This window comes from Triticum aestivum, chromosome 4D, assembly GCF_018294505.1.
Source record: "Triticum aestivum cultivar Chinese Spring chromosome 4D, IWGSC CS RefSeq v2.1, whole genome shotgun sequence".
In the NCBI taxonomy this organism is placed as follows: domain Eukaryota; kingdom Viridiplantae; phylum Streptophyta; class Magnoliopsida; order Poales; family Poaceae; genus Triticum; species Triticum aestivum.
The window spans coordinates 32,377,004-32,387,992 of NC_057805.1; the positions used below are offsets into that span (position 1 = coordinate 32,377,004).

The 10,989-nt window shown below is 44.7% G+C and overlaps 2 protein-coding genes across 2 annotated transcripts; both read left to right on the forward strand.

Moving 5' to 3' along the window:
• Positions 1 to 605: 605 nt before the first annotated feature.
• Positions 606 to 2,439, forward strand: LOC123095960 (7-methyl-GTP pyrophosphatase). Its single transcript, XM_044517527.1, has 9 exons — positions 606 to 785; positions 905 to 976; positions 1,104 to 1,178; positions 1,294 to 1,380; positions 1,492 to 1,561; positions 1,670 to 1,761; positions 1,859 to 1,900; positions 2,014 to 2,094; positions 2,209 to 2,439. The coding sequence occupies exons 1-9, from the start codon at positions 750 to 752 to the stop codon at positions 2,290 to 2,292; spliced, it is 639 nt and encodes a 212-aa protein (XP_044373462.1). The 5' UTR covers positions 606 to 749; the 3' UTR covers positions 2,293 to 2,439.
• Positions 2,440 to 3,607: 1,168 nt separating this feature from the next.
• Positions 3,608 to 5,964, forward strand: LOC123095961 (60S ribosomal protein L6, mitochondrial). The gene is made up of 2 exons (XM_044517528.1): positions 3,608 to 3,818; positions 5,309 to 5,964. The coding sequence occupies exon 2, from the start codon at positions 5,358 to 5,360 to the stop codon at positions 5,670 to 5,672; it is 315 nt and encodes a 104-aa protein (XP_044373463.1). The 5' UTR covers positions 3,608 to 3,818; positions 5,309 to 5,357; the 3' UTR covers positions 5,673 to 5,964.
• The last annotated feature ends 5,025 nt before the right edge of the window (positions 5,965 to 10,989 follow it).

Consider the following 10,989-nt stretch of genomic DNA (forward strand, 5'->3'; position numbering starts at 1 on the left):
AAATAATAACTTTATTATTGCCTCTAGGGCATATTTCCTTCAATATGAGCCTCCGCTTTATGCTTGACATTTTTTTGCGAGGATATGCTTTAGTAAAAAAGTAGTTAGAAGGTAGAAAATCTTCTATCTTTTACCAAATCAATATCATTAATTGAATATGCTTTCACATCATATAGATTTTTTTATTGTAAATGTTCATATTTAAAAAAAAACTTGGTCAAATGTAATGAAGTTTGATTTCAGTTAAAATTAAGGGTCTGTTTAGAACACATCTAAATGTGACATAGTTATGTCACATCTAACTTTCATGTCTACTATTTTTGTGGTCTATGTTTTTTTTGTCTTAGTTTTTTTTTTGTTTCTTGTTGTTGTGTATTTGTGAGAGCTTAGATGTGACATCCTTAGAAAACATCTGGATGTGAATTAGGCAAACTGTAAAATTAATATGCGGACAAATAAAAAGGAAGGGAGCACTGGAGAACGTTCCAGGAAAAGTCTCATGCCGCACTCCACTCCACGTTGCCGCGTACACTGGTCAACCGTCAAAAGCACTAAATAAATTAGTACCGATGATCAACCCTTAATCCCCCTTTGTTATAATTATCAAGTTGTAGTACTTCCAACTCTAATCAGCTCGAGGCTTGGATACTTGGAATCCAAGAAAGCAGCAGGATTATTTAACAGCCTCGGATCAGAGCCTCCGCACGGTTCAGAATCCTCAGCTGAGCTCCGCGAGAGAAGAACCAGACATGGCTTCCAGCTCCAACAACTCCCCATCATTCAAGGTATACATATCTCTTACCAACCTACGGTCTCTCTCTGTATTTGCATAACAGTATCCGTCGATTATTGGCCGCGCTTCATCTCCTCTAAGCCACTTGCTTTTTCATGGGATTTCTTCAAGATCATACTCGGGTCGTCGTCCCCGGCGCGCCGCGCGATCCTGTCAGACATGGGATATGAGTTCGCCACCATGGTCGAGTACCCTCCACTTACCAATCAAGCTTCTAGATTCACCTCGTCCTCTTTACCTGCTTGCTGATGGAGTGGGTATTTGGTGTGTGTGTGTGTGTGTGTGTGTGTGTGTGTGTGTGTGCTGCCAGAGCGCTGACATCGACGAGAGGGCCATCAGGAGGGAGAAGCCGGAGGAGCTGGTCAAGGCCTTGGCCGAAGCCAAGGTAGGAGTACCTACCAACCAGCTGCTACAAAACATAACAGAATGACTTGATGCTTCTTGTAGTTTGCTTTGAACTTTGTGATACTCCAATCCCTGACGTTTCTTGGGATGTATAGGCCGACGCCATTAAACTGAATCTGGTCGACGGCTGTGCTGATCGAGACATCAGAGATCCGCCTACCCTTCTGATCACTTCGGACCAGGTATGGACATCAATTCGGCAATTCAGTTTCAGGCATAAACCATAGTTGCACGAGGTTGTCAGTGTGGACATCCGAATGAGTCTGAACACCATTATTCTCTGCTCGGTGAAGGTTGTGGTGAGTAAAGGGGTGATAAGGGAGAGGCCGAGGAGCATGGAAGAAGCCAGGGAATTCATCAAGGGTAACGAACGAGCTTTCTCATCTTCTCCTTGTGTGTATATGCGTGTGATGAAGTGTGATGTGCATATATATGGCTAACAAATTGCTTCGTGCCACGTGGTTGTGACAGCGTACTCGGGTGATCGAGCATTGGCAGTGAACTACGTTCTCCTGACCAACCTGAGCACCGGCGCTACAAAAGGGGGTTGGGATATACCCGAGGTAGCTGCAGCATTTCCCAACTGAACTAGTAGCAGATAGAGCTGCCTCCTTGTAAGGCAAAAGAGACTGAGACGAGTAATCAAGCTTTGGTCTGCAGATCTGTTTCCACCACATACCTGTCGAGTTCATCGAGGAAGTCGTAAGTAAAGCTCTCGATTTATCACAGCCTCTGAAGTCTGAACTAAAAGAAGCATGGAAAACGGCTGGTGAATAAGATTGAATCCTTTTTTTCTTGGATGGCGCGTGTTGCAGGTGAAGGAAGGAGACATGACCTGCGTGGCCGGGGGGCTCAAGCTGACGCATCCATCGGTGCTGCCCTTCATCAAGGAACTGGTGAGCAGATTCATCTATACGGCCCCAGAGCTCCTGCTTTGAAAACAGAGGACAGACAGACTGCAAATCCACTTGACCCTTCTGATTCCATTGCCATTTTGATTTGTTGCGCAGGTCGGTACGGCGGACGGTGTCCGAGGGCTTCCGAGGGAGCTCACGGAGAAGCTCATTAGAGAATCGCTGGAAGTGAATTCCTAGCTGGATTGTATTTTTCGAACAAGCTGTCTCGAGTTTGCTGTAAAAGGACTACTGTTTTATCGTGCACTAGTTATGACGAGCATGATCGAGGTGTAATGTAACTTAAACCCGTTTCTTTTATGTAGTACTACTACTAGCCAACAATCACTCAGACCGAAACCCCAATCCATGACGATGAAAACAAAAGTAGCACAAGAAAATGAATACATTTTCCCCATGAACGCATTCACGCGCGCCCTATCCATACGAGCACCTCTGAGAGACTGAGCCGACACATTATCTTAGATTGATGAAGTCGTAACAGATGCCTTCGTTGTCGACGGAAAAGTCCCCTCCCGCTAAACATACATAGCCGAAAGACCTGGAATAAATCCAAAAAAATGCGAGCATCAGTGTCAAATTTAGAACTTAAACCCTGATGGACTGGGGTTACCACCGTCCTACTGGGAGAATATCAGGTGCTCCAGTAGCATCTCATCTTAGGTGCTTTGATAGCATCCCTGCCAGATCCAATGGGCAACATTCACAGTATGTGGATCCCAGCGTCATTTCGAGAATGTTCTGCAAAACTCGCATTGACCAAATGTTGTCCATTCGATCCTGGAACCAACGACCGAGGTGCACCAGGAGCACCTCATCATCAGGTGCTCTATTCTCCCCTATCCTTCTAACCATCTAACTGTAAATTGGTTCGCGTCTAAAATATACTCCTTCAACACAGGGAAGTACTCCCTCTATCTCATAACATAAGAGTGTTTATAACACTAGATTATGTGATGGAGGGGGTAGTAAAGTTGGTTATACCTGGCAATGGCGATGTTTTGGCGTCGTGACCTTGTTGGAGGCATTGCTCGGATACGGTCAGACCGATTCTTTAAGGTGAAAACCTAGAATCTAGCCTTTGATGGTTGGATCCGATGACGGCGGCGCTTGATCGTCGCTTCCTTCTTGAAGGCGTTGCCGTTGAAGAAACTTGTCGTCCTTGTGGTTTCATGAGAAAGTTGGTACGGAAAAGGTCATTGCCGTAGTTTGTCCATTGCGCATTTGATGCTTTGTTTTTTTTTTTCATGCATAGGCATGGCTTTGACGAAATTATAGTACTCTACTACTCCCTCCGTCAAAACTACCTCTATAATTTAGGAAAAATGTGACGGAGGGATTAGCAAAACAAATTGAAATTATAGTACTTGCCACTACTGCATTCTCTCTTTTTGAGAGATGCCACGACTGCATCTTCAATAAAAAAATAAAAAAATCCTAAAGAAAAACTTGCCACAACTGCAATGGGCCGAAACCTTAAACGCAAATGGTTCCGGCCTAGACCCACCCACAGCGGCGAGCACCACCCAGGCCGCGCACAAGAGCTTCCTAACCCTAGTTCGGCGACGACTCGGCGCGCGGCGGCGGTTGGTTCGGAGCCGACGAGGGCCACTCGGGGCACGCGAAGGGAGCGCGGGCGCCGGCCTCCGCCGTGGGTGCTCGCGGCATCGGCGAGGACGACCTCCTCGAGGGGTTTCGCAGCCCAGGTGCGCCGATTACCACCCCCCCCCCCCCCCCCCCCCCCCCGCGTCCCCCTCCCTGCTCGATCCGCCGGCTCCTCCTACCATTTGTTTAGCCACGCCCATTTTCGCCGGGGATCACCCGCTCTGTGAATTTGTCTGTGACGTTCCTTGACGCGGCACGCCTAGGGCCTAGTGGACAGTGAATCAAGTGTGGATGCTCCGTGTTTTCCGCGCTAGTATAATTCAACAATTACCCGCCTAGGCGTGAACATCGCGAGCTCATGGTCAACCTACAGATTTTCACATCATTTTTGCAGTTAGTTTTGGGCTGTTTCTGAAGGAGGCACGATAGTTTTTTCAGGTTTAGTGCCCAAGTGGCTTTGAACAGTGGTATGTATGTGTATGTCTTTTGGCTTGTCAAAAGCCAAGATTTTCTTATAATGTATGATCAGTTAATCCCATCGGTAGTCTATTTAGGCAGATGCTATCGATACCGCTGTGTTAGCCCGTGTCCAGTGTAGCAATGCGCGTGAGAATTGGCGATTTCACTGCCCTGACACCCCCATCTCTAAATTCCTAGCTGCAATTGCTTGCTTCTGTTTTGCACATTTCCTTGGAAGTAAAATCCTTTGGCATTTACTGTTTATATGGAAGGCGTTGATCAGCTTTGCATCAAAGCTAAATATAGTTATCATTGGAGGGAGACTGGGTTATCATCACTCAGCATCCATGTTGAGCAGCAAAGAAGCGGAATACAACAGGAAACAAACTATGAACATGATTTGACCCAACACCCGCTACTCCTGAATCAACTTCATTGGGCCTTCCAAGCCTACTTGTTGAGTTGACTAATTAGTCCATTCCTCTCCTTTCAATAGCTCTTCCAATGTTGTAAGAAGCAAGCAATTTTATGCATAGCAACAATTTGACATTGATATCAATTTTTTTCAGTAAAATCTTGTTTTGAGTTGTCCGGAGTCCAACTCACAGATGCAAACCTATTTGGAATTCCTAAATCACGCATATAATTTCACAGAAAATTTGGCATCGAGATAAGACCCAAATAGAACATGTGTAGTACCTTCCACTGTTTGACATAGACACAAACTTTGTTCTGTGGTCAGTTCTTTTCAACCAATTGTTCCCTACAAGGGAGTTCACCCTGTAAGACTTGCTACTTTGTGTCTAACCTGACTCAATATATGGCATCGTGAACCCCCATCTTCAATAGTCGAGGAACCGAGTAGGGCTTCAGAGTTTTGAGTCGGTGTTTCATCCTGCGGTTATTTCAGTATAAGAGTTGTTTAATTGTTACAGTTCATCCTTTGCAATAAGAGATTATGTGATGAACTCATATGTATTCTACTGAATCTCTTGCGGTGTTCTGAAAATAATTTATCTAAATACTGTCTTATATAATATCAAATTGTCAGTACTTGCAGCATGATCATACTCCTGTTTGTTTACATGACTGCTCAGTTTTGTGATGTACCTTTTGTCCTTGTTTTGTGAAGGTAAGCCGGAATCAAACAGTTCATCCTCAGACGAACTTCCCTTGTTGCAATGGAATCCAAGTTCTTTCGGTTCCTGAAGCTTGTCGGAGTTGGTTTCAAAGCAAGGACAGAGCAAGGAGGCCGTGAGTTGTTTCTGAAACTTGGCTACAGCCACGAGGTGCAGTTCACCGCTCCACCCGCCGTCCGTGTCTTCTGCTTCAAACCCAACATAATATGCTGCACTGGCATCGACAAGCACAGGGTGCACCATTTCGCGGGAGCCGTCCGAAGCAGTAAACCTCCGGAAGTGTACAAGGGGAAGGGCATACTGTACATCGATGAGGTCATAAAGCTGAAGCCGGGGAAGAAGCAGCAGAAGAAGTAACACATGGGTGAGCTTCCCCATTTGACTTCTAGCCTGTTGTTAAGACGCCGCGCTGCATTTGTGGTTCCGCAGATTTCATGTGGTTTTCTCTGTGCCGGATTTTGGCAGGCCCCGGTACCAGGCTGGACCTAGTAATAATACTCTGTATGCGACGTATGTGAAACGTCTGATGAATTTGTTGTATATGACTTGCATACCGTGGGGTGGATCGGCGGATTCCAACTTTTTTGTTTTGTTTTGAGCTGGCTAGATGTGACGTATCTTCAATAGTTCAATGTGTTTGTTGCTGCCACAACTCCATCTTTTCTCTACACAATATTAATAGCTAGCTACTAGCACCCCTGTTTCGAATTATGATATTTTAGATATTTCAATATGGACTATATATGGTCTGAAATGAGTGAATAAACACACAAAACGTGTCTATGTACATCTGATTTAGAAAAAAGTTAGAACATCTTATAATTCATAACAGAGGGAGTACCTTGCTATGATCTTTGTTCTTCGTGAATAATCCACGGTATGCTTTGTGATAGGGTTTTCGTTGAAGCTGCTGCTTGAGGTTGAATTTTTCTTTTTCAAGTCGGCCTTGGAGGATCTTTGCTTCATTGGAAAAGAGAAGGAGAGCTGCCGAATTAGAGCATCACCAATAGATGAAACAAATCTGGAGCTTTACATCTCTAAAAAATGCATTTTACATCTCTAAAAAGAAGCAACTCCAAGAGATGATGTATATTGAAGATGTAAAAGAGCAACTCCAATAGATGATGCAAAGTGGAGATATAAAACTATACTTCAACGAGTACTTCATTTGAAACATATAATTCAAATGTAGCAAATTCAACTACTACTTCAATTTAAACATAATAATTAAACATTGTTCTAATTGAAAACATAAACTAAACGACTACTTCAACTAATTCAAGCTGCTACATTCATCAAGTTACTACTACTACTACTAGTTCAAACTACTACTTGAACTACACCGAAGATAAAACTACTCATCATCGGAGTTGTGGAACTTCGCCCACAACTCATCTTTGTCCGGGTCGCCGCACCCCTCGTCCTCCTCCTCCGAGTCACCCCAGTCCTCCGACTCAGACTCGACAGGGATCACCGTCGAGGGGTCGGCCTCGTCCCCCTTCTTCTTCTGCTCGGCGTCACGCTTCCAGAAGTACTACTGCTCGGCCTGAACATACTACGGATGCTCCCACGTGAACCTCGCCATCGTCGCCTCGTCGGGACCAACGACAATGGCCGGCCTCTTCTTCATCGGTATCTCCTTCATCCGAATGCCCTCCGGCACGAGGAACTCCGCATCTGCCCGGGTCTTGATCTCTAGGAAGTTGAGTTTCGTCTTCGGCCTTCCAGCACACCATACCGCCACGTCGTAGGCACCTACGGCCTTCTCGGCAGTGGGGTAGATGCCGAGCCAGAAGCGGCGGCCGAAGGCGGAGAACTCGACGCCGAAGTGGCCGGATGGCTTCGCCCGCACGCCGAAGAACCCCGTCTTGCTTTTTGGGAGCTTCTTTCGCGGCATGGCGGCGGCGGGTGGTGGCGGTGGAGCGACGGAAAATACGACTGATTCGCAGGGTCGCGGGCGGAGTGGATGGGCGGGTGCTTGGCGGTCGGATGGTGGCTGTGGTGACGAATCAGGCGGCGGCAATGGAGCAAGGGAAAATACAGCCGATTCACGGGGCGGCTGTGCGGTGGTGGCTGGGTGGGTGTTTAGCGGTCGGGTGGTGGCTGCAGCAAGGACGGCGACGGCTACGAATCGGGCGGCGACAGCGAGGCAGCGGAAAAACGCCGGATTCATGGCGTGCGACGGGCGAAACATGGCGGAACCAGCGACGAGCGTGGTGGAGCGGCCGGATCTGGTGTGGGGCGACCGCGGCATGGTGCGGTGGGGCGGCGGAAGGAAGAATACACGGGTGTGGAAAGAAAGTGAAACGGCGGTTGGCCCGACCAACCGTTTTAGTGCATTCTCCAATATATGATGTAGATGCAAAAGTAACTTATTTTTGCATCACCAAGGCCCAAAAAAACCCCTCCAACATATGATGTAGAATGAAAAAAAAAATCTCTGGGAGGTACAACACCTCGAGATGCAAATTTGCATCTCCACCTACATGATATGTAAAATTGGCGGCTGGGCGCCAACTGCTCAACCGCCTTCATTTCACTTCCGCCCGCCTCCGCCTCCACTGCAGGCGATTTTTGCCCGGAAATGCCGCCCCGCCAATGACCGTGCGGCCGATTCGGAGGTTCGCCGGAGCTCCAGCAGCCATAATGGCCGTAGCAGCTCACGACTGAAGGAAATATGCCCTAGAGGCAATAATAAAGTTGTTATTTATATTTCTTTATATCATGATAAATGTTTATTATTCATGCTAGAATTGTATTAACCGAATACTTGATACATGTGTGAGTACATAGACAAAACACCGTGTCCCTAGTAAGCTTCTACTAGACTAGCTCGTTAATCAAAGATGGTTAAGTTTCCTAACCATAGACAAGTGTTGTCATTTGATGAACGGGATCACATCATTAGGAGAATGATGTGATAGACATGACCCATCCGTTAGCTGATGCGTCTCCAACGTATCTATAATTTTTGATTGTTCCATGCTATTATATTATCTGTTTTGGATGTTTAATGGGCTTTAATATGCTCTTTTATATTATTTTTGGGACTAACCTATTAACCGAACGCCCGGTGCCAGTTTCTGTTTTTTTGCCTATTTCAGTGTTTTGCAGAAAATGAATACCAAACGGAATCCAAACGAAATGAAACCTTCGCGAGGATCTTTCTTGGAACAAACGAAATCCGGAAGACTTGGAGTTGAAGTCTGGAACTCCGCGAGGCGGCCACGAGGCAGGAGGGCGCGCCCGGGGGGGTAGGCGCGCCCCCCACCCTCGTGGGCCCCACGGAGCTCCACCGACATACTTCTTTCGCCTATATATACTCTTATACCCTAAAAACATCAGGGGGAGCCACGAAACCACTTTTCCACCGCCGCAACCTTCTGTACCCATGAGATCCCATCTTGGGGCCTTTTCCTGCGATCTGCCGGAGGGGGAATCGATCACGGAGGCTTCTACATCAACACCATAGCCTCTCCGATGAAGTGTGAGTAGTTTACCACAGACCTTCGGGTCCACAGTTATTAGCTAGATGGCTTCTTCTCTCTCTTCGATTCTCAATACAAAGTTCTCCTCGATGTTCTTGGAGATCTATTCGATGTAATACTTTTTGCGGTGTGTTTGCCGAGATCCGATGAATTGTGGATTTATGATCAAGATTATCTATGAATAATATTTGGTTCTTCTCTGAATTCTTATATGCATGATTTGATATCTTTGCAAGTCTCTTCGAATTATCGGTTTAGTTTGGCCTACTAGATTGATCTTTCTTGCAATGGGAAGAGTGCTTAGCTTTGGGTTCAATCTTGCGGTGTCCTTTCCCAGTGACAGTAGGGGCAGCAAGGCACGTATTGTATTGTTTCCATCGAGGATAAAAAGATGGGGTTTATATCATATTTCTTGAGTTTATCCCTCCACATCATGTCATCTTGCTTAAGCGTTACTCTGTTCTTATGAACTTAATACTCTAGATGTATGTTGGATAGCGGTCGATGTGTGGAGTAATAGTAGTAGATGCAGAATCGTTTCGGTCTACTTGACACGGACGTGATGCCTATATTCATGATCATTGCCTAGATATTCTCATAACTATGTGCTTTTCTATCAATTGCTCGGCAGTAATTTGTTCACCCACCGTAATACATGCTATCATGAGAGAAGCCACTAGTGAAACCTATGGCCCCCGGGTCTATTTTACATCATATAAGTTTCCGATCTATAATTCTAGTTTCCTATTGAATTTATTTTGCAATCTTTACTTTCCAATCTATACAACAAAAATACCAAAAATATTTACTTTACTATCTTTATTAGATCTCACTTTTGCGAGTGACCGTGAAAGGATTGACAACCCCTTTATCGCGTTGGTTGCAAGGTTCTTGATTGTTTGTGCAGGTACTAGGTGACTTGCGTGTAATCTCCTATTGGATTGATACCTTGGTTCTCAAAAACTGAGGGAAATACTTACACTACTTTGCTGCATCACCCTTTCCTCTTCAAGGGAAAACCAACGCATGCTCAAGAGGTAGCAAGAAGGATTTCTAGCGCCGTTGTCGGGGAGATCTACGCTCAAGTCAAGACATACCAAGTACCCATCATAAACTCTTCTCCCTCGCATTACATTATTTGCCATTCACCTCTCGTTTTCCTCTCCCCCACTTCTAAAACGATTTTCAAAAACCTTTGCCTTTTCTTCGCCCTCCTTCCGTTCGATCTTGTGTTACCATGTGCCTTCTTTTTGCTTGTATCTTTGCTTGCTAAAAGTTTATGGATCCTCATCCCCTTGCTAATCTTTTTAAGAGATCCAATTATGATGAACCAATTTCTAGTGATTTGATTGCACTAGATTATCTTTATGAGGTTTTGCTTGAAATTCGTGAATCTGAAAATTGTGATGAAGAAATTTATGAAGATATTCACGATAGCTCCTTGAATAAAAAGCATGATTGCAATGATTTTACTATAAATTCTCTTGATTTCAATTGTGCTAATAATATGCAAAACCCTAAGCTTGGGGATGCTAATTTTGCTATGTCTACTACTTGTTGCAATGATCATGATTGGGGTGATTCTTCTTATGATCTTGAAAATTTATTTAAGCCCCATGATGAAAATGAGATTGATAATAATGTTTGCAATAATATTGAAAGTGGGTTTTGGAAGAGTGTCAACTTTAGATCCCACATATTTGGAGGATTTTCTATCTTATGAAATTTTTGATAAAAGTGGGTTTGGAGAGGTCATGACTTTAGTTAATGTTAATCCCACTATTTCGGAAGAGTGTCAACTTTGCATGCATGTGGATCATGAAGAGAAAATTTTATGTGATAGATACATTGTTGAATTTGAGTATGATCCTACATGTAATTATTATGAGAGAGGAAAATATGGTTGTAGAAATTTTTATCTTACTAAATTACCTCTCGTCATGTTGAGATTGCTATCGTCTCTTTCTTCTTCCTTGCATATGCTAATTTTTGCTTGCTATGATAATTTGTTTGCTTATAAAATTCCTATGCATAGGAAGTATGTTAGACTTAGATGTGTTTATCACGTGTTCTTTGATGCTCTTTTTGTGCTTTAATTCTTGTCTTTGATGTGAGCATCATTAAAATTATCAATGCCTAGCTAGGGGTGTTAAACAATAGCGCTTGTTGGGAGGCAACCCAATTTT

Bases quoted from the DNA above. Each gene is read 5' to 3' on its own strand.
- LOC123095960 (XM_044517527.1), top strand. From the start codon at position 750: ATGGCTTCCAGCTCCAACAACTCCCCATCATTCAAG. The intron at 786-904 runs GTATACATATCT...GATTTCTTCAAG, and splicing joins ACAACTCCCCATCATTCAAG to ATCATACTCGGGTCGTCGTC. The intron at 1,179-1,293 runs GTAGGAGTACCT...TGGGATGTATAG, and splicing joins AGGCCTTGGCCGAAGCCAAG to GCCGACGCCATTAAACTGAA.
- LOC123095961 (XM_044517528.1), top strand. From the start codon at position 5,358: ATGGAATCCAAGTTCTTTCGGTTCCTGAAGCTTGTCGGAGTTGGTTTC.